The 23,960-nt window shown below is 41.6% G+C and overlaps 1 protein-coding gene across 6 annotated transcripts in view; it reads right to left on the bottom strand.

The window, feature by feature from the left end:
• Nucleotides 1-23,960, bottom strand: part of IFT56 (intraflagellar transport 56) — a 206,796-nt gene that overhangs the window by 37,954 nt on the left and 144,882 nt on the right. For all 6 annotated transcript variants that reach the window (XR_007774561.1, XR_007774560.1, XM_050954243.1 and 3 more), the window contains exons 5-10: nucleotides 16,423-16,472; nucleotides 11,323-11,468; nucleotides 9,693-9,864; nucleotides 9,175-9,249; nucleotides 3,591-3,693; nucleotides 653-708 (exon numbers count right to left, since the gene is read on the bottom strand). Coding sequence is in view for 4 of the 6 variants with exons in the window: in XM_050954243.1 (XP_050810200.1) it covers nucleotides 653-708; nucleotides 3,591-3,693; nucleotides 9,175-9,249; nucleotides 9,693-9,864; nucleotides 11,323-11,468; nucleotides 16,423-16,472 (602 nt within the window). In the remaining 2 variants the exon portion in view is untranslated. The remainder of the gene's footprint in view (nucleotides 1-652; nucleotides 709-3,590; nucleotides 3,694-9,174; nucleotides 9,250-9,692; nucleotides 9,865-11,322; nucleotides 11,469-16,422; nucleotides 16,473-23,960) is intronic.

Raw genomic sequence — 23,960 nt, 5'->3', positions numbered from 1 at the left:
GTCTTCCGTCTCCTCCCCAGCCATGTGATCTTTGAGAAAAAACTGCAGGGAAGAGTCAGCAAGAGACATAAGTCAGCCCAGGAGCTGCAGAGAGCAGTTCAAGCAGGAGCCAAGGACACGGCAGTTTTCACTCCGAACATTCCTTCTCCTCTGCTGATTGGCTGTTCCTCCAACACCTCCCACCATCACTCTTCCTGTCTAGTTAATACGCTTAACATAACCCAACTGAAAGGATTAAAATAACGAAATCGCAAAACTAACATTACGTTTGCCACCGCTACATTGTTCACTCTGTTTCTGCATTCTATCCCTTTCCCATACCCTGCGTCTGTCTTCTCTATTTAGACTGTAAGCTCTTCAGGTTAGGGATTGTCTCTTATTCTACATTTGTACAGTGCATTTACATTTGCACAATCAGGCCCTGTTTTCTACTGGCCCCTACACATGACCATAATAAACATGATAAATAAAATACTACATGCATATATATATTTCACACATACAAAGCTTTAGCACTGGTGAAAGGTGATGGAAGGATGAGTGCAGGGTGTTAAAAGAGATGAATCCTCAGGGTACTGGCTTGGATATGGCAGATTCTACCCCAACTTACAAACTCTTTCTTTAAGTAACCATGCCATAAGTCTCCAATTACCTGTGGAGTTGTAGGTTCCAGGTCCTTAATCAGGTTATAAGCCTCCTGCACATCATCTGAAATACCAGAAGTTACATGCATGACAAACCACAGTGAACTGTATTTGGACAGACCACTCATCCTCCACAACATTCCTTTACCCAGTCACAGATAGATAAAGCATTTGAAGGGGAAAAGTAAGGGGACTATAAATCTGTGTAAATGTATACCTTGCTGGTGGTGGTTTGCTTGAGCCTGTATAACAAATATGGTTTGAATAATAGCTTCTTTATTACTACATTCTTCCTAGTACAGAGATCACTTGGCCCCTTGTTCATAGTCCAGTGGATGACTTCTCAATAGTACAAGATCAAGATAATAAATCCTTCACACTCCTGTCTCCCTCAACATGTTTATTCCTCCCTCAGGGCAAGACTGGGTTAGCTGCTTCTGAATACAGACTTTACAGTTTCATTATTAATACCTCAACATTTGGCAAATTAGTGTATCTGACTCTAATTCTCTCATGTAAAAAGCACTGTTAGTGCAAACGTTAATTAAAGAATTTTACTCACACAAAAAAGTTATATACTAAAAAAAGTACATTAAAAAAAAAGGATCCAGTCTTAGAACATCTTAACTCCATCCCCTTCACTTATATATATTAATGCGGGGCTCTTCTGTCACACAATTACCCAGCAAAGTTAATTCACACTAATAAAAAGGAAATCCATTGCAAATTACCAGGTGTTGATAATTGAGCAAATATTTTTTTTTAAACTAAGGTACTATAGAATAGCATATTTTGTTCATGTATTTTGACAAGTACAGTTTAACTTTAATGATATTTCATTGTACAATACTTATACACCATTTACATCTTCAAAACACTACAAAATAAATCAAACCTCACATACTCATGAGGCACTTAGGTACATATGAGGCCAATAATTTTTTTTAAATACTTTGCTCTTAAGTACCAAGTATTATTGGTTTACTAGTACATGCATTTTAGTACAATTTGTAAAAGTAATGAAGTCTTAATATGAGATCTTACTGTAGATCTCTGGTATTAAATCTTTGATGAGAAATCAGGTGAAATAGCCATTTTTGTGAGAATTAAAAGGGCTTGTGGATTAGCAAAATAATATTAATGAGGTTCTGTCCAGTATGTACCATAAGTGAGTTATATCCATTTATGGCAATAGGAAAAGAGAGCACATCTATGTACTAAAATTTGTGACAGCTCAAGTAATGAAGCTGAGTTCCAGCTGGATGCGCAGATACAGAGACAGTCTAGGATGCAAGTGAGTAGCAAGCAGAAAACTCATTTGAGACAAGTCCTCTGACAAAGGGATTAAATTTCAATAACCTTATTGGCATGGAATAAATGTATTGCTAAAAATCAGCACATCAAGCTTCAGAATCAATATAATTAAGCTACAGAAGGCCCATAGAGCTTTTTCTTTTACAACTTTTATAATCACTCAAATGCCTTGATGCACTTATTGGTATGTAAAAGTTTAGGGTGTGGTTTATTTCTGCTCCTTAGGTATGAAGTCTAAAGTTTATCTGATTATTTTGAGTTTTATGGGGTTATCACAGTTTTATTTCTTTCATCTAAAAAGAACCAACTTGACCAAGACTATGGCACCTGTAGCGTCTACACTGAAGCGCTACAGTAAGAGGATGGGTTCTCCATCTCTGTAGTTAATTCACCTCCCCAAGAGGTTGTAGCTAGGTTCATGGAAGAATTCTTCCATCTAGTCAGCACTGCCTACACTAGAGTTAGGTTGGCTTAACTACATTGCTATAGGGGAATAGAATTTTTACACCCCTGAGAGACAGCTATGTGGATAGAACTTTTCATTGTAGACCAGCCACAACTCTAGACAACTAGGTGTCAAAGTGGTAAAGGTTACTAGCTGAAGCAGTCAACATTACTGAAACCAGGGCCGGCTCCAGGCACCAGCGCAGCGAGCAGGTGCTTGGGGTGGCACGTCTGGTTCTTTAGCAGCAATTTGGCGGCGGGTCCCTTGGTCCCTCTTGGAGGGAAGGACCTGCTGCCGAAGTGCCGCTGATCACAGCTTCCCCCTCCCCCGCCCCCCGCCGCTTGGATGGCAAAAAGAATGGAGCCAGCCCTGACTGCAATCTCCTTTGAAATACAATAAAACAGAATGTGTGGGACTAAACCATAAAGACAAAGAAGGTAACATCTACTGCTTTTAAGGACACTGCTCTAAATAACTAGTCATGCAGAGGTGATGAAATACCATGAATAAGGAAGACAATGAGTGGAAAAGTGCTCAACATATCCCATTACACAGGTTCCTGCAGTTAACACCAAATCATCAATCATTCCACTTCTCAATGGAGAAATACAGTGGTGATGAGCATGAGGGGAGAGGGAGGCATTGTAACCAATAAAAAATACAAAAGGAACTGAAAGCAAAGACAGAAATGACTTGGAAACACAAGAAACTCTTGCTGCCCGGGGAATCTACCTACATTTTTCAACAGTTGGCAAATGTGTGTAGGATGGATTGTCTTGTTCAGACTGCAGCCCTTTTTCTGGTAGGTGTTTTTTGTTTTTTCTTTTTTTTTTTTAACAGTCTGTCTGTGCCACGTTTACAGAAATAATTTTCATTGCCTGGGTGGCAATCCTGTGCCCATTTTTAGCATTTTAGCAGATTTAAGGGGAAGTGTTTCACTAGTGTAAAAAAAAAAAAGTCTCTGATCTTCTGCCGAAGTGGATTTGTTCAAACCTTTGCTAACAGTCCTCCTTCAGAAGTCAAGAAAGTATGTAAGACATTAGCTTATTTACGATGGATGAAATAGTGCAAAGAATGATGTAGCCCATTTAAAGAAGGCTAGTTGTGAGACAATGAACAGATGTCACAGAAAAAGAAGAGTTTTTAATCCCTGCATCTAAGGGAGAGACAGAGGGAGATTTCATTACCTTGCCGGAGATAGTAAATCACCAGGTTCAATCTGGCTTCAGGAATAACATCAACCAGGGGTGGCAGAACCTGCAGAGCCCCTTCCCCACCTCGGAATACAACCTGCAGAAACGAAAGCACCAATCTTTTTAGTCCTATAGAGTGTTCCAGTCTGTGGTCTCACAATCATCCTTGAAATTTCCACAGTAATGACATATTATAGTCAATGGATTCAGCATTAGCTGGACCCCTAGTTTATTAATAATTATAAACATCTCATATTTTATAGTGTCTTTATCCTGAGAAATCTCTAAGCACTTTACAAAAATAAATAACTACTATTCCTGGAGCAGAACAAACCAGCTATTCAACAGTCAAAGCAACAACACATGACAGCATTGAACAAGTTAGGCAGAATATGAACTAAAAACTGACACTGCAAGGGGAATATAGATGGAAAATTACAATTAACTTTGATTATACCAAAATATTAGGGCTAATAATCCTAAATACATGAAAAGTGTCACATTATCTTTAAATGACCAAAAAAAGTCAGGTCTTCAGTTTCACATAACAATTCCCTCCTCCCACAACACCATATGGGACATTGGTTCAGGTGTGATTTGGGAAGGAAGCTTACCACCTGCTGAATCATTGCTAAAAAGGATCAAAACATAATTCCACCACTGAAATCAGAAAACAGCTTTAACTCTTGAATGCATAATATGTTAGAAAAAATTATAGATAAGCTTATTGGGACTTGGTTTGTGGTTCAGCCAATGTGCCATTTGAATAGGGTTGTCAATTTTAGTTGGGCATATTCCTGGAGGTTTCATCACATGACATAATCTTTAATTAAAGATTAATCTTTAATTCCTGGAGACTCCACATCAGTACTGGAGGGCTGGCAACCTACATTTGGATAAGTTTCTCAATCACAATGCAGCTTATTGAACAAAAAGACGAGGGCCCTGAGTCAAGCAAGGGGTGTGCTTTGGTGGCTCCTACAATGGGAGAGGACAGGCCCTGAGGAATTTCCAGCTCCAACAGGACTTTCAGGGTACCAAAGTTAGTAGATCTGCAATTTCATATTTGAGTTTCTTCAGAACTCCTGGGTGAATATCATCTGGTCCTGGTGACTTGTTACTGTTTAATTTATCCATTTGTTCCAAAACCTCCTTTACTGATAACTCATTCTGGGACAGTGCCTCATATCTGTCAAATGGTATGGAAATCTCCCCCACATCCTCTGCAGTGAAGACTGATACAAAGAATTAATTTAGCTGCTCTGCGACGGCTCTGTCTTCCTTGAGTGCTCCATTAGCACCTCGATCATGCAGTAGCCCCTCTGATTGTCTGGCAGGATTACTGCTTCTGATGTACTTAAAATTTATTTTGCTGTTAGTTCGTGCGTCTGTTGCGAGTTGCTCTTCAAATTCTTTTGGGGCTGCCTAATTATACTTTTACACTTGACTTGGCTGGGTTTTTGCTCTTTTTTATTTTCCTCAGTAGGATTTGACTTCCAGTTTTTAAACTGATGCCTTTTTGGCTCCAACCAAGGTGTCATTTTTTTTTTGGTCTTTTTTTTTTTTTTAATTTGGGGTACACTTAATTTGAGCCTTTATTATGGTATTTTTAAAAAGTTTCCATGCAGCTTGCAGGTATTTCTCTCCTGTGACTGTACAATGCTTGGCTCAGCTGTCAGGAAGCGTGCAGGATGCCAACTGGTGACACACTACCTGGACTGTTTTCAGGCAGGGCTATAACAGGCAAGTGTGAGGGTTGCTTGGGGTTTTTCAATAGCTATGGGGTAAAATGGGTTCCCCTACCGCTTGAGGCCAACCTGCAAGTCATCTCGGATACAGTGGGAGGGATAGGTTTTAGTCTGTATTTCAGGAAGCGTTGGTGTACCCGTCAATGGCCCCAGGAGTGGAGGGAGTCTGGAATTTTGAAAGACATCAGTCACATTCCTGGTGTTCGTCCCAATTTTGGTGGAAGTCACCATCTGGGATGGGGAGTTCAAGGACAAGAGGATCAGGTTTTGCTGCAACCATCAAGCAGCTGTTCTTGTGGTGAACTCTCAGTCCACTAAATCAGCCAGGGTAATGAGTTGATAAGGTCCTTCATTCTCCATTGCCTTGAATGCTGTACTTATTTCACTGCCAAGCACATAGCTGGGCTTAAAAATGATATAGCAGACACTCTTTCTTGATTGCATGTCAACCAATTCTGAACACTAGCACTGGAGGCCATGGCGGTGCCCAACCTAATGCTGGCAGCCCTATGGAATCTTGCACTGTGCACCTTTTTGGCTTACATGACAGCGTTTGAGATTCAGGTATTCAAGGAGGTTGTGGGTCTTCCCAGGGCCTGGCCTATACTAGAACCACAAATTCGGCAGTTTATGGTCTTGCTACATAGGTGGGGGCTTGCATCACTGGCTACAGATAACCAGTTAGCTGGGGTGTCCTTTTGCTGCAAGTCTGCAGGTCATCCGACCCCATCAAGGATTCATGGCCTGTAGGATGCTGGAGGGCTGGGTCTAAGTTGCTGGGACACAGAACAATGTTAAGGAGCCAGTGACCTTGCAGGTCCTTAGACAATCAGTCAAGGTTCTTGCTCAGATCTGCCATTTGGGTTGGGGGTGAAGCTATATTCTTCAAGGCAGCCTTTCTTTGGGGCCTTTTGGGTCTGTGAGCTTGTCCCATCAGTGAAGGGTGACACTTCAGTGCAGGATATCAAACTACAGGATGTACAATGGATAGCTGACTCTCTACAGCTCAAGGTTCACAGGTCAAAAAAACAATCAAAGAGGGGTCAGCAAGGCTGTTGCTCCGCACTACTCTGGTGAGATGGACTCTGTTACAGGCACTGCAGGCATATGTGACTCAACAGCCACCTGGTGAGGGTTCCCTGTTCCTGCATGGGGAATGTTCCTTCCTAACCAAATTCCAGTTTGTGGGAGTGTTTAGGAAGAGGCTGTCATTCTTGAGCTTGCCGCCAAGAGAATATGGCTCCCACTCGTTCTGTATGGGGGCCACACGGTGGCTATCCTATTAGATCTGTGTGCATTAGAAGTCCAGGCTAAAGGACGCTGGTGATCTACAATTCTACATGCAGCTGCCTGAGGCGAAGCCAACATAGGGGATGGGCTGTAAGTGTCACAGGTTTTAACCATGTCTGCTTTCTTCCCCATGCTGATCACACACAATGATCACACAGCACACACACAGCTGAGAATATGGATTGAAGGCATGGTATTGTGCACTGGGCTTATAAGAGAGCACGTAATTCGGGCGAGAAGCTTGCAACTGGTCCTCAGGAGGGACATGACTTTGTCTTGGCACGGCAACGAGGGCATGACCTGGGACCAACTCGTGTCCCTCTCGCATGGGCTGGTGCACCAAAAGGACATACTGGGCATCATCATTATCCATTTACCGGAAAACGACCTTAGAACGTGCTCTGGCCCCAAACTGATTTTGAAGGCTAAGTGGGATATTAGACTGCTGGCAAATGTTTCTTGGCATGGGGATAGTATCACTAGAGATGCTGGTCTGCAGGGTTTGGTGGACTGCAGAATACCCACAACAGATGGATAGGGCCTGAATGAAGGCCAACTGGAAAATAGCAACATGGCTGGGGTCCAGAGGTGCTTCAGTTATCAGACACGGCCACATACCCTAGAGTGCAGCTGAGCTTTATCGAGGATGGTGTGCACCACTCTGATACAGGTGCCAATTTGTTTCTGGATGATCTTGGTATTGGGTTGGCCAAAGTTCTAGGTAGTGGGATTGAGGCAGCCAAGCTAAGGTGGGCACCTCCTTGTGGCAGGTGCCGGGAACAGGAACTTGCTGATTTAGGCTCCAGATACAAAAAGGTAACATAGTGAGCATCTGAGGGCATCATGTCTAACCCCTAGGGGAAAATGAGAACCAGGGGTCAGGACATTATCCTGGGGAATCACCCCACCAATGCACTTGATGGTGGTGCTAAGGGGTCGAGGCCCGCTCTTGTCTCAATCCCGGAAAGGAGGAGGGATGCTAGCAGGCAATTGGAGACATGCAGAGACCTTCCTAGTGTGATGACTGGCACCCCTTGCAGAGGGAGCCCCTAAGAACTGGCAAAAGGTCAATGGGGTGCAAGTGACCATGCTGGGCTATCCTCCAATACAAACTTTGGATGTAATTTGACTAGTAAAGTTGTGGCCTGTTTAAAACTCATACCAGATGTCCTTGCCTTCTTCCATCCAGTGAGCACACCAAACTGAGCAACTTGCCAACATCAAATAAAAGCAAACTACTATCACCAGTCGTTCACCAGAGTAGCAATAAAATCACTGGAGTAGAATGCTGCCAGATGATCAGTATATCTCCTCCTTTAAACACAAATATTTTTACTTTGCCTCAGCATCTGCCCACCATGAGTTCCTAGTCATTAACTTTGCAAATAGAGACTATTATCTTGAGACATTTTAATTCCACTGCCATTGTATCGTGGTTAGACAACATTGTTCAGGATCCTCACTCATTCTGATTTTTGCATTGAAGTCCTGATTTTGACAGGGCTGTTCAAGGAGGGTTGGGGATTTGACCAGTCCAAAATTAATTGGTCCAACCACATCAAAAATGGTCAAATATTTTAAACCACTAATTTATTAGAACAATAACAAAATGAGTAAGACTGTATGGTCTCCAGCAGGCTTAGCCCTAGATAGATACATATGCCTAATTACAAAAAATGAGTACTTAACTGAGTTACTTTAAACTCAAAAAATATGAAATACAATTAAATAAAGTTCTAAAGAAAGACAGCATCAAAAAATCCTGTGGCACCTTATAGACTAACAGACGTTTTGGAGCATGAGCTTTCGTGGGTGAATACCCACTTTGTCGGATGCATGTAGTGGAAAACCACTGCATGCATCCGAATAAGTGGGTATTCACCCATGAAAGCTCATGCTCCAAAACGTCTGTTAGTCTATAAGGTGCCACAGGATTCTTTGCTACTTTTACAGATCCAGACTAACACGGCTACCCCTCTGATAAAGAAAGAAAGAATGGCACCATGATGCAATCAAAAAGATAGGCTGCCATCTATATCAGGGCATTCTTGCTGGAATATATGACAAATATTTGACCATGATCAAATAATAGGCAGTCAATTGACTGGCTTGCCAAGCATAACCCCAAGTATCTTGCAAGGACAGGATCACAGGACATTTAAAGCATCCTAACTTATCCCTGAGGATAAAGCAACATTTTTTCATGACATGGTAACAAGCCATGACAATGTAAAAAGACCAGAATGGTGTAATGCAACAACTTTGCCCTAGAAGACAAAGTATAAAGAAGGGGTAGGAATGCAGGTTCTTGTCTTGAAGGTGGCACAAAGACAAGAAAAGCATCAGAAAATGAAACCGATTAAATAAAAGTGGGAAGCGTATTGATCAGACTGCCTCCCTTGCTTACATTTATGGATTCACATAACCTCTTAACACCTCATCTCCTACTGCTTAATTCCCAATTTTCAATAGTGCTACGTCAAGAAAAGCTCTGCAGACCATAGTTTGAGATCCACAGCTTAGATGAATCCATTACTCACCAGATTGTGCTTAATGAGCTCCTTAGCAAACTCAAAAGATGACGAAGCATTGTCCATCAGACTCTTGAGTTCTGCCTGAAATTAAATATTATACCTATAAAAAGTTTATTAAAAATACCCCCCACAGGTGCAGATCCACACCACATCTGAAACTGATAGGACAGCAACTCCAGCTGTGATAAGCTGGGTTGGTGGAGAAAAACAGCCCCCCCACCCCCGACCCCCCACGCACACTTCACCGTGCTGACTGTTGCAAATGGATAATTCATACAAATGTAAAGCAAAACTTGCATTGGGAAAATGGAAAGGCCAGCATGTGAACAGAAAACCTAAGTGTCCAACAATGTGAAGACTGTGGATAGGTAGGTGATATCCTTTGGGGGAGGACACTGACATGATAAAAGGTCATTTGTCAATAACTGTGATTAAGTATAAGGCAGATACCACAACAGGGAAAAGAAAGTTGCATGAGACTTCAAAATGAGACTGACAAGCCAGAAGGGCTTTCCAATAGATACCTCAGCAGCCTTGCCATTGTAAAGACGGAAGTGGTTACAAGCCTTGAGGTTAAGAGCTATGGTGCTGTCAGGAACTTGCTGAAGGTAAACAGCCAGCACCTCTTGTGACACATCATAGTAATCCAGTTTGTAGTAACATAAAGCCACATATACGTTGAGAGCCAGGTATTCCCTGAAGGGCAAAAGAGGAAGTGTTCACAGAAGCATTCATCTCCTGCCAGAAAATTGTGCTGAAAAGGAATATTAAGGTCTTTTGACTTTCCCTCAGCTTCCCATGTACTGTTTACAAATACAACAAGTATTGAGTTCCTGAGAACAGCCTTATATGTGACTAGGAACTGTCAGGCTGAAATTTCCTCCCAAAGCACAGAATTACACAATGATATGCATTATGGAGGTGTTTCAGCTTTCTCTGAAGCATTCAGCATTACACACTGTCAGAGGCAAAAGACCATTGACCTGTTCCAGAATAGCCATTTATACGTTGCAAAACCTTCCTTTGACTCTGGACCCTGCTTCCCAGGCCAGCAGCATCTAGAGCAGGCCTGCACAACTCGTAAAGCGGTGAGGGCCATATTACTCCAAAGAAAACAGCTGAGGGCCAAACCCCCCCAGCCCCGCCAACCCCCCCCCCAAACACCGCCAAGCCTCCCCCCCCAAACACAACATCCCCTGCCACTGCCCGCCCACTCGCCTCCTCAGCCCTTCACCCCCACCGCCGACTCACCTGCTCTCCCCACCACCACTGCCCATCCACTTGCCTCCTTAGCCCCCACCCCCAGCTTGCCTCCTCACCCTCCACCACTGCCCGCCCACCTCTTCAGCCCCCCTCCCTCACCCACCACTTGCCTACTCACCTCCCGCAGGCCGCACAGTGAGCTCACGTGGGCCGCATGTTGTGCAGGCCTGATCTAGAGAATATTACATAGGCAGCACACTAAAAACTGTCTGTGAAGATGTGGTTGGGGGAAAAAAACAAGCCCCGTGCTGCTCAGCAGCAACATCTCCGAAAGTTTGGTTCCTTATCCACTTCCTGGCTGAGGCTGGTGGCTATAACGTGGAATCCTGGGACAGAGGTAATAACAGGATAAATGGGAATGGAAAAAATCCTCAGAGCTCAAAAGGACACACAGGATCCCTTGAATAAAAACAACAAGACTGAGGATTTCTTATGAAGGCTGAGGTGGAAGAGAGTTCAATAACTAAAAATCAGGGCCAGCCAGGCAATCAGCCAAACAAAACAAAACTAAAGTGACAGGTACATGCTTTGTATTGTGGGTAAGACACACTCAGAACATTTTCTGCTCTGCTTGTAATTCTGCAACATTTCATAAGAAACAGGAGAGGGGGTCCCAGGATGGGTCACAGAACAAAGCACATTAAAAATAGGGGATTGAGGCGGACACATTCCCCCTTGTGCCTTATGGGTGTAACAGTTCTGATTCCAGTGACAAAATGGAGATAGCTGCAGAATCCCCTTCTCACAGAGGGAAAGACACAAAAGTGTCGATACCACCAAAAATAAGTTTCCAGAAGCCAAGCAACCACATACATGGAAAGGAAACACAAATTCTTCAGAGATACTGCAGTGAGGCTGAGAATGGAGGGGAGGAGAAAAAGAGACACCAACCGGTTATCAAGAAGTATGCGTTTGTAGATATCAATAGCCTCTTGGTAGTGGGACCGCATATAGTGGATAGATGCCAGACTGAGCTGATCTTCTGTGATGTCCTGCAAATTCTGGTGGAAGCTCATCAATTTCTTTTCATCACTGAACTAAAGAGAAAGAGACAGACAATCTCCAAAAGAGTTCAGCAAGGAAAACAAGAGCAATTAGTCATATTAATCAGGAAGGGCATACAACAATACTAAGTGAGATTGAACTGCAGCAGAGAAGATTCAGATTAGACATTAGGAGTTGCTTTCTAACTTTAAAACTTGTTTAGCCAATGGAGAAATCTGTTGAGGGAAGATGTAGAAAGCCATCATTGGAAATAACTGAGCCTAAAACACACAACTGTCAAGTCTGATTCAGACATAATTAAACCTGATATGCCATGATGTATGGGTAACAGCAGGGAGATGGACTAGATACTCCATACTCAAAATAAATCTATAATATAAAATTTTACTACTATAATTTGAGCTAAGATTTGTTGGTTTTGGATCCAAAGCTTAGTTCTCAGGAACTAAGTTCCCATCCCTCTCCGCTAAAAACAAAACAAAAAAACCCACAGCTCTCGCTGAGCAAAAGGCTATTGCAAAGACAATTCCCACAATACTATTTTGTGGCACTGACTAGTTCTCTTTTTCCCCAGACCTCACATTTCCAATTTTTGTGATTCCATACAGTGTAATGTAATAGTTTCCATTTAAAACAACTGTTGTAGTTACATAACAAATGTGCAAATGTAAAATGGAAAGAACATGGTTAACAAACAATTTTGCAATTGCATCGAAATTATAAAGTAGCCAAGAACATCCATTTAATCAGACCATTCAAGTCACTTACAATTCTGATGCTTCCCCATCTTATACACATTGCTGCTAGCAATGGTAATTATGAACCCGCTCTATTGCTGATTTTTAAATTGGGGTGTTTTTTTGTTAATTGATAGGTCTCCCACATTTAAAATATCTAGCTGCTCATCTTTGCTTCATATCTCTTTCCCTCTTGCTTGAGCTGGTCATGCAATAACACTTTAGCACAGCCAACAGTGCTCAAAAACATTAATTTTATATCTTCATAGCATGGGCATCAGGTCTGTATAATTTTTGGTGGTGCCTGGAATGGGTCCCAGCCCCGGCCCACCCCACTCTGCCCTGCCAGCTCCCGGCATTGCTTGGGAGAGGGAGCGAAAGCCAGAAAGATGCAGGGCAGGGACTTGCGGGAAGGGATGGAGTGGGGGCGTGGCATGGGCAGAGCAGGGGTGGGAAGAGGCAGGGTGGGGCAGAGAGGAGCAGAATGGGGTGGGCTGGGGCCAAGTCATTTGCTGCTGCCAGCACCAGGCCCCCCCAGACCCCACATCTACCCAAAGTGAGGGTCCCGGGGTTGTTGCCTCAGGCCTTCTATGGACGGAATGGCTCTGAAAATATAAGCCAAAACATTGGTGCAGCTGGTCCACCTTCTTGAATATGGGTGGAGCACGCGCACCACGGGTCCATATAACTCGCCACCTATGCTTCATAGTATCTTTCATTCCAAAGCCTCCTAAAGTACAGTAGAACCTCAGAGTTACCAACATCAGAATTACGAACTGACTGGTCAACCACACCCCTCGTTTGAAACCGGAAGTACGCAACCACGCAGCAGCAGAGACAACAAAAAATAAGACTAAAAAATACAGTATAGTGTTAAATGTAAACTAATAAAAAAATGAAGGGAAAGTTAATAAAGGTAAGGAAACTGTTTCTGTGTTTGTTTCTTTTACATTAAGATGGTTAAAAGCAACATTTTTCTTCTGCATAATAAAGTTTCAAAGCTATGTTAAGTCAATGTTCAGTCATAAACTTTTGAAAGAACAACCATAACATTTTGTTCAGAGTTACAAATATTTCAGAGAACAACCTCCATTCCCAAGGTGTTTGTAACTCTGAGGATCTACAGTACTTTGCAGACTATATTCATAATGATTGTTCAACCATCATTGTAGCGTAGACACCTCTGGGTGTTAGTCAATTTGTGCCAGTGCCAGTACACAACAGATTTTAGGCAAGAAAATGAAAAATTATGTTTTCAAAAAAACCTGCAGAGAGACTTAGGTAGACAGAATGCAACTACCCAAATTAGAATTTGGCTGGGACAACAGGGTTAACAGGAGTTTTTGCAGAAAGCGACAGTATCTGGGTTTTATCTCTCATCCAAAACACAGTTTCTCTAGAAGTAGTGCCCTTTCGCTGCATGTTGGGACACGGCACAAAAATGAGTCAGAGGGAATAATGCATTACCCACTGATGCCCAAACATCTAATGAGGACCCAATCCAGCAAAGCACTTAAGCAAATTCTGAACTTTAAGCATATTCACATACTTAAAGTTAAGCATATGCTTACCCGCTTTGCTAGATTTGGAGCGTGAACAACAAATACCACTTCTTGCAGCACTTGATATTTCTGTGACCTTGCTTAAGTTATAAGGTCTCACAAAAATCACAGTGACTTCATAATACATACATAATAAAGACTTTTGTTGGGAAGTGTAGGGCTTAGAATAGCAGCATTTTATCTGCTCTTTTGTCAAGTTTAAAAGGCCACTGTGAAAGACAATCCAATTTTATCAATACATTTACTCTGAAACAAGCACTTCTTGATGTGGTTGCTTTCTTAACCTTTGATGTTTCTAAATTGACAGAGCCACTTATTCACAAGTGGTTCATGACATGGAGATAAAAGTTCCCTTGTTAGTAATAAACTGTGATCTATTTATAGAACAAAAGCAATCCAATTTGCTGGCTAGAAGTGAAGGAGCTCTCATGAGTGGGCTAGGATAAAACAAGCCAACTCCTCTATAATCTGTTCAATTATTCTTGAACATACCAAAATGCAACAAAGTGAAGGTTGTGCCTCATCCATTGTTGAAATGAAATGAAATTTCCCTGCTATAAACAAGATTGTGTTTGGGGGGAACTGAATAGCTCAGGAGACTTTTATATCATTTACCAGTCATTTTACTTAAAATTAGGGCTGTTAAGTGATTAAAAAAATAAATCCCAATTAATCACAATTAATTGTGCTGTTAAACAATAATATAATATTTATTTAAATATTTTTGGATGTTTTCTACATTTTCAAATGTATTGATTTCAATTACAGCATAGAATACAAAGTGTACAGAGCTCACTTTATATTTATTTTTGATTGCAAATATTTGCATTATAAAAAAGAAATAATATTTTTCAATTCACCTTATACAAGTTCTGCAGTGCAATCTCTTTAGCATGAAAGTTGAACTTACAAATGTAGAATTATGTACAAAAAAAATGCATTCAAAAATAAAATGATGTAAAACTTTAGCGCCTACAAATTCACTCAGTCCTACTTCAGCTAATCACTCAGACAAACAAGTTTGCAGAAGATAATGTTGCCCACTTCTTCTTTACGTCACCTGAAAGCGAGAACAGCATTCGCATGCCACTGTTGTAGCCAGCGTCGCAAGATATTTATGTGCCAGATGCGCTAAAGATTCATATGTCTCTTCATGGTTCAACCACCATTCCAGAGGACATGCGTCCATGCTGATGATGCCTTCTGCTTGATAACGATCCAAAGCAGAGCGGACCAACCGACACATGTTCATTTTCATCACCTGAGTCAGATGCCACCAACAGAAGGTTGATTTTCTTTTTGATGGTTTGGGTTCTGTAGTTTCCACATCAAAGTGCTGCTCTTTTAAGACTTCTGAACGCATGCTCCACATCTCATCCCTCTCAGATTTTGGACGGCACTTCAAATTCTTAAACCTTGGATCAAGTGCTGTAGCTATTTTTTGAAATCTCACATTGGTACCTTCTTTGCATTTTGTCAAATCTGCTGTGAAAGTGTTCTTAAAATGAACAATATGCGCTGGGTTATCGTCCAGGATTGCTATAACATGAAATATGGTAGAATGCAGGTAAAACAGAAAATGAGACATACAATTCTCCCCCAAGGAGTTCAGTCACAAATTTAATTAACACTTCTTTTTTTTCCTCCGAGCATCATCAGCATGGAAACATGTCCTCTGGAATGGTGGCCAAAGCATGATGTTTAGCATATCTGGCACATAAATACCTCGCAACGCAACTACAAAAGTGCTATGTGAATGTCTGTTCTCACTTTCTGGTGACATTATAAATAAGAAGCAGGCTGTAGTATCTCCCATAAATGTAAACAAACTTGTTTGTCCTAGCGATTGGTGGCACAAGAAGTATGGCTGAGTGGATTTGTAGGCTCTGAAGTTTTATACTGTTTTGTTTTTGAGTGCAGTGATATAATAAAAAAAAAAATCTACCTTTGTAAGTTGCCACTTCTACGATAAAGAGATTGCACTACAGTACTTATATGAGGTGAATTGAAAAATACAATTTCCTTTGTTTATAATTTTTACAGTGCAAATATTTGTAATAAAAAAGTATATAAAGTGAGCACTATATAATTTGTATTCTGTGTTGTAATTGAAATCCATGTATTTGAAAATATACAAAAATATCCAAAAATATTTAATAAATAATAGATTACCAATTGAAATTTAAAAAAAGTAATCACGATTAATTGCACTGTTAATCGTGAATATTTTTTTTTTTAGTTAATAGCAAGTTAACTGCGATTAATCAACAGCCCTACTTAAAATGTTAGTTCCAAGATGTGCCCCACCTGAGAAGAATTAGATGATCTTAGAAGAAAGAAAGTGGAAGTAGCTGCCTTTTATGTCAGTGGTTCTAATCAGGTCCTAGGGTGGCAATGGCCAAAAAATACCGTCAGACTGTTTCTATTAGGCCTATGTGAAGTGAACTGGTGGGTCTCATTCTAGTTCCTAGCAGACCGGTGTCTTCTCAGAGCTCCCCTCTTACACCTACAGATGATTTCTCTATGTCAGATTAATGCAGTTGTGTTAGTGGTTGGGAAGGTTTGTTCTGCTGCAACCCATGATGTACCTATCCTGAGGACGCATTCTGGAAGGTTGTCAGTCCAGCACCAATTACAGTTCAAAATTCAGAAAGAAACATGAAGTGTGAGCAAAGAGACATACATACCTTATGTGCTAGATGAAAGAGCAGACGATTCTGGAGTCGACTTTTAGGTGCTGAAAGGAAAATCCAACAGTACGTTTCAGAGCCCTGGTACTAACACAAGGAACGTTTCTAATTCAAGTTTTCCCTCGCTATTTGTATGACCCCCCAATACACACCACTAGCTTGCCCAAGCACATCTCACTAACCCACCCACCCCACACAGCCTATAGCTGAATTTCTTCGCAATTTCTCACAGACTTGACACTCTTTACAAGTCTTCCTGTGTTTCTCATCTTCATCAGCTCTAAGACTCTTTTTAATTTTCTGAACATACATTTCCCCCATGCCTTTGCCTCTTGTCTTCCTTAACTCCATGGTTTTATTACTTCTCTCTAAAACATTTAGTACATTTGATAGCGTTTGTATGAAAGATGCTATAGAAAGCACGTTGAGAACAATGCATTTCTAAAGAAATATAGGCAATCAACCCTTAATCAAGGCTTCAAGTACCATGTGCCACAATTAATGTAAATTATGTTGCAAGACCCTTAAAAATTACACAGCAATATTCCTGGAATTATGAGGCAAGGCCCAGCACAGTAGAGAACCCAGGAATTACACCATCCTGCTACAACACTATCTATTTAGGTCTGCTAAGACAAATCAGCTCTAACTTATATCAATTTAGATGGAATAAAGGGGCCCCAGAGTGTCAAAGGTATTATAACCCAGTCACTGTTCAACATTAAAGAGTTTTAAACAAGTGTCAGGGATTGGTATACAGAGACTTTGGTCTGCTGAGTACCATGGCAAATACACCATTAAAATCATTTTAACCTTTTATTAAAGATACAGAAAAGGAAAAAACAGATAAAGCATTTGAAATGTAAAATAGTAATAAGGCTCTCTTTTTAACAACAGCCCTTGTTCCTTTAGCTGGAGAGAATTTTTAGAAGGGAAAACCCTCATGACTGCCAGTCTCTTAGATATCAGAGGGGTAGCCGTGTTAGTTTGGATCTGTAAAAGCAGCAAAGAATCCTGTGGCACCTTATAGACTAATAGACGTTTTGGAGCATGAGCTTTTGTGGGTGAATATCCACTTCATCAGATGCATGTAGCGGAAATTTCCAGGAGCAGGTATATATATGTAAGCAAGCTAGAGATAATGAGGTTAGTTCAATCAGGGAGGATAAGGCCCTGTTCTAGCAGCTGAGGTGTGAAAACCAAGGGAGGAGAAACTGGTTTTGTAGTTGGCAAGCCATTCACAGTCTTTGTTTAATCCTGAGCTGATGGTGTTAAATTTGCAGATGAACTGAAGCTCAGCAGTTTCTCTTTCAAGTCTGGTCCTGAAGTTTTTTGCTGCAGGATGGCCTGCTATAGTCTGCTATAGTGTGGCCAAGGAGGCTGAAGTGTTCTCCTACAGGTTTTTGTATATTGCCATTCCTAATATCTGATTTGTGTCCATTTATCCTTTTCCGTAGAGACTGTCCAGTTTGGCCGATGTACATAGCAGAGGGGCATTGCTGGCATATGATGGCATATATTACATTGGTGGACGTGGAGGTGAATGAACCGGTGATGGTGTCTCTTAGATGATATTAAAGATATCTGTTGTCCTTTAAGGGAAAAAGAGAAGAGTCCCCTCCACTCAATAATTAGCCCTGCCTTGAGAGCAGGAGACTGGACAAAAAAACTCTTGACGTCCTTTGCAGTCCTACCATTCTATGATTCTATACATTAGTTGAGATGGGCTGGAGCTGTTATTGCTGCTGCTGTTAAAATTTGATCCCATTTCTAAAAAGACAAAACAAGAGAAAAAAAAAACCACAAAAAGGTGTGGGTGAGGAGGGGGGAAAACAGAAAATGTAGCTTCTGTCTCTGGTGCTGACTTTCACTTGCAACCTTATTGCTGGAGAAACACAGGCCCAGAACACAATCTTATCAGCTACTCTGTGAACTGGCAAACTTGTACCAGCACTGGGCTTCGTAGGGCATCCCTTTTAGTTGCTTCTTTCTGGTCACAGGCTTAGCAGTGTTGCAAAATATGCAGTCTTGGATGGGTAAGCCAGACTCTTATTATATAGAAGGAAAAAGGAGAGGGATAGAAGAGAGAAGAAATAAGGCAGGGAAGGGAAAAAAAAAAGCACATGGGAATGGTGCAGGAGAGAGACAAAGTCTCTCCTCTCAGGTGTGTTCAGGTTTCAGCCAAACTGTTGGAGGAAGAGATGTCATCTGGCTCCCTCTCTCTGGCATGGTTTTGTCAGGACATCCCTCAGGATCAGGACGACAAAGGGACAAGGTCCCAGGAGATGGTGGAAGTAGCAGCTATGATGATAAAGCTTGCTCCAGTAGCCAATTTTTCTCCCAAAGTCCCTTTTTTAAGTCCCTCAAAATGGAGTGATTGGTAGAACAGCCCATTCCCTCATTATTTTTTCCACCAATTAGGCATAATATCCAGCACACCGACTTTGGTTCACTAATTTCTTGATCCACATTCTTCTTGTTTACCAAGCATGACCTTAAATTAATACAGCCCTTCAGTTATATCTATAGCCCTTTCTGCTTGGACTAATTCAGTCCGCCTCACTTTTGCATCTTTTCTCATCAACATTTGTTAATATAGGATGGTTATTGTGCTATTTATGAACTAATACTCTTCTTACAGTTAAGCTCACAATTAGAGTAAATTTGTAGGCCCAATGATCACAACAAATCTCTCTCCCTTCTCTGTGTAAAGGCATATGTGGCAGCAGTTGGCAGGAAGAACAGGGAGTTTTGAGAAGGAGATTGCATACAGGAAGCTGTTAATGTCCAAACCAAGAAGGGGGCAGAGGAGGAGAGTTTACAGAAGACACCTCCTCTCTGAACCTCATAAACTTCACTGCAGCAGACTCTGCTCTGCCAAGATTGGGAACTCCATAGGCCACACATCCCCAGCTGTGGAGCTCTTAAGATGTGCACCTTAAGAGCCCCACAACTGAAGTAGCTTATCCTACAGAGCTACTAAGCTTTGCTGGGAAAGTCCTTCTTCCAAAAACCTTCCCTTGGCTGTATCTCCCCAGCTAATCAGTATTCCCATCTCTGCCCTACCCACCCAGCTGGCCATTAATGCACCATATAAATGATTGTATGTGACACCTTTACAAAAAAGGAAAATTATGCAGGTACTGTATCTGTATCTGTGTGGTCACAAAACTGGAGAGTGAGCAAAGCCTTCCTTGTAACATGGAACAATAATTCTATTGGCATCCTAAACCATGAAAGCAGAGCTCATCCCAAAATGACCCCTTCCCAGAGATGGAATTTCCTTGTATTAACTTGTAGATATTTAAAGTAATTTAATGGGTGATTTTTAGACTCATTCTTATCCCTTCCTAGATTTTCCTTCTTCCCAACAAGAGCTCCTGCTCCTTCCCTCTCCTTTATGAAAGAAGAGCCTTCCCACCTTGCTAGCCTTTCTTGTGTACAATGCCACAAAACAACCCTCTCTCAATGGGCTGCCAGCCTCATGCTGTCTGCCCACATTCTTTTTATCACTGGACTTGCCTTCTCCTGTGCTTTATTATGTCCAGCAGCATACTTTCCCCTGCCAATTCCTGTGGGAGAAGGAAGGGAGATCTTATCTTAAGAGAAGCCCTGTGGTAATAAACTGGGCTTAGTTCTGATATCAGGTATCAGCCCCATGCCAAAGACGTCTCCAGAGGTGATCTAGGGTGCTCTGTAAGAGTACCTCAGGCCCATAATCGGCACAGTGGTTGGTTCTAGAATTTTTGTTAGTGCCAGATTTGCTGTCATTCCAATCTCAGCAAATGACTTAGACCAGTGGTTCTCAACCAGGGGTACATGTACCCTTGTGGATACACAGAGGTCTTCCAGGGGGTGCATCAACTCATCTAGATATTTGCCTAGTTTTACAACAGGCTACATAAAAACCACTAGCAAAGTCAGTACAAACTAACATTTCATACAGACAATGGATTTGTTTATACTGCTCTATATACTATAGGCTGAAATGTAAGTACAATATTTATATTCCATGATAAAAATGAGAAACAATTTTTCAGTAATAGCATGTTGTGAAGCATTTGTATTTTTAAGTCTGATTCTGAAAGCATGTACTTTTCAAGTGAAGTGAAACTTGGGGTTCACAAGACAAATCTCTTCTCCTTCTGAGATGGTGTTACCCAATGTTTGCAGCCATGTCTAGGCTCTGTTTGGCTTTGCCTTTCAGCCTCACCTATTGGTTAGGACACAATTGCTGGCTCCAAAAATGAATTTGTCTGTGCTAGAAGAGCTGGAGTTCAGGCCAACCTAATGTCAGCTGGCCTCAGTGCCAGTCTACCAACTTTGACAGCGTTTTTTCCCCTTCTTTTTCCATTCCTGATCAACCCTATGGCGTGGTGCCTATTAGAAGGAGCACTCACTGAAAAGTACTCTCTTTGTTCTTTGGCGGTAGTATTCTCTTCCAGGTCTAAGGTGATGCACGTTGATTGTTCAAGCAAGTACAGTTTCAGTCATGCATCCCTTGACCTCCAAGTCCTCAAGGAAGATTTACAAACCACATATTTATTTGAGATGTGACTTTCCTCCAAACAGAATAAGCAGCAACAATATCCATCAGCCAGAAAGGATGAGTAAGTCACAGATCCGACAGGGTTTAAATCTAGAAGATTTTAAGTCTGTCATAGCAGTAGGCAGAGGGTGCCTAGCCCCATTGTAGGGGGTAGGGGTTGGTTTTAGAATGTCCAAATTGAAGAAGAGAAAAAATAAGAGGGCAAATATAAATTTCTTCACAGAATTGTTTATAAAAGGTTGAGCTCAGTAGGAGTAGCGGGTCAGAGACCCACTGGATTCCACCTTGCTGCTATAGGCTGCAAGATAGAACTGAAGGAAGGAGGGTTGTGGCCACTTCACCCTTTATGCCCTTGCACAGGGAACATGCACTGCCCCAATGAACAATGACATTAAAAAAAAAATCAGATTTTGCACAAATAAGGTGCAGGCATAACTACTGTGGGGGCAATGATGCATACTTGAAGACCCTCTCTTTCAATTGCTAAGAAAGAGATTTAAAATGCAATTTGATTTTATTCAAATACTACACTGAGATAGACAGAAAGTGGATGGGTAACTTCTCAAAGTGAAACTGCAGTGAGAATTTTAGACAGGCAGAATGGGATTGGAATTGGGTTCTCACCCTTCCTCTTTCAGACTGTGCCACGGGAACTTTAGGACCCTTTCTTGCAACAGCAAAGTCCTCCTGCAAGGTGTTGAACATCCCCAACTCCAACAGAAGTTGACCAGTAGTTAAGTGAACTCAGCACCTTGCAGGTATAAGCCCCCAAACGTCTAAACTGCTTTGGTTCAGCATTGATGCATAAGCCAGCACACCATCTACTGAACCACTCAAAGTCTATATGGGGCCTACCCATGTCAGGGAGACCAATGTACTGTTGCCTACATTTCATTTTCTGACAGTTGTGCTGCGCTAGTTAGCTTCAGTAGCACTGGCTCACAATCAACAGGATGGTAACTCCCTGCCGCTTGTCAACTACAACACAAACTGCATTTTAGATCTGTAAGTAACAAAAATGTAAGGCTGGAAGGGACATTGACATTTGACCTAGTCCATCCTGCTACACTTGAGGCAGGACCATCCCTGAAAGGTGTCTGTTAAACTTATTCTTAAAAACCTTCAATGATGGGGATTCTACAACTTCCCTTGGTAAACTATTCCAGTACGCAACTATCCTTATGGGTTAGGTAGGTAGTTTTCCTAATATCTATTTAAATCTCCCTTGCTGCAGATTAAGCTATTACTTCTTGTCCTACCATCAGTGAACATGGAGAACAACTGATCATTTATAACAGCCCTTAACATATTTGAAGGCTGTTATCAGGTCCTTCCCCACCCACAAGTCTTTTCTCAAGGTTAAACATGCCCAGTTTTTTTCAACCTTCCCTCATAAATCAGGATTTCTAAACCTTTTATCAGTTTTATTGCTCTCCTCCAGTTTGTCCATATTTTTCTTGCAGTGTGGCACCCAAAAACTGGAAACAATACTCAAGCTGAAGTTTCACCAATGCCAAGTAGAGCAGGACAATTACCTCCTGTGTCTACATACAGTACTCCTACTGATACACCTCAGAATATTAGCCTTTTTCACAACTGTATCATATTGTTGGCTCATGTTCAATTTGTGATCCACCATAATTCCAAGATCCTTTTCTGCAGTACTACCATATAGCCAGTTATTCCCAATTTTGTATTTATGCATTTGATTTTTCCTTGTTAAGTGTAGTACTTTGTGCTCATCTTTATTGAACTTCTTCTTGTTGACCTCAGACCAATTCCCCAATTTATCACGGTCATTTTGTATTCTAATCCTGTCACCGAAGTGCTTGCAACTCCTCCATTTTAGCGTCATCTGCAATCAGGAGAAATTCATTTCTAATAGACCATTTCAATTTCAGATGCTCCACCTACCCAAGACTTTCTTACAGAGCAAGAGACATTACAACCCTCTTGTTAAATAAAAACAGCTTTGAACACAAGCTTAGAATAATAGAATCATAGGGTTAGAAGGGACCGCAAAAGTCATCTAGTCTAACCCCCTGCCAAGATGTTGGATAGATCAGCTTCTTGCATTCTTGTTTCAGATCTTATTTTCCAAAAGCATAAAATATTTTCTGTAGCATGCATTGTCTGATGGGTTCGGTCACAGAGACCCCCTTGGGACTGTCACCTGATGTGCTGAAACTACCTCTGAGCCAGTTTTATCTGCCAGTTTGGGCCTCCAGAACCCTGTCTTGTTGAGACAGATACACTAATCTGTTGCAACACAGACCCAGGGTCTGAACCATGTGCCCCAAAGGTGCAGACTGAAAACAGCTTAAGTGCTCCTATCTCTAGCACCCAGCTCTCAATGGGATCCAAACCCCAAATAAATCTGATTCACTCTGTATAAAGCTTATACAGGGTAAACTCACAAATTGTCCGCCCTCTAAAACACTGATAGAGAGATATGTACAGCTGTTTGCTCCCCCAGGTATTACTTACTTACTCTGGGTACAATAATGAACAAAAGCGATTTTATTAAGTATAAAAAGTAGGATTTAAGTGGTTCCAAGTAATAACAGACAGAACAAAGTAAGTTATCAAGCAAAATAAAAGAAAACATGCAAGTCTAAGCCTAATACATTAAGAAACTGATTACAGATAAAATCTCACCTTCAGAAATGTTCCAATAAGCTTCTTTCACAGACTGGACTCCTTCCTAGTCTGGGCCCAGTCCTTTCCCCAGTACAGTTCTTGTTAGCTCCAGCTCAGGTGGTAACTATGGGATTTATCATGACTGGAACCTCCTTTGTTCTGTTCCACCCCCTTATATAGCTTTGGCACACGGCGGGAATCTTTTGTCTCTCTGGGTACCCACCCCTCCTTCTAAATGGAAAAGCACCAGGTTTAAGATGGATTCCAGTACCAGGTGGCATGGTCACATGTCCCATGAAACCCCAAGCCTTCATTCTTCCTGGTCTGCCTCACAGGAAGGCTTGCA

This window comes from Gopherus flavomarginatus, chromosome 1, assembly GCF_025201925.1.
Source record: "Gopherus flavomarginatus isolate rGopFla2 chromosome 1, rGopFla2.mat.asm, whole genome shotgun sequence".
NCBI classification, from domain to species: domain Eukaryota; kingdom Metazoa; phylum Chordata; order Testudines; family Testudinidae; genus Gopherus; species Gopherus flavomarginatus.
The sequence above is the reverse complement of the archived record's forward strand: the minus strand, read 5'-3'. Positions and strand labels throughout refer to the sequence as shown.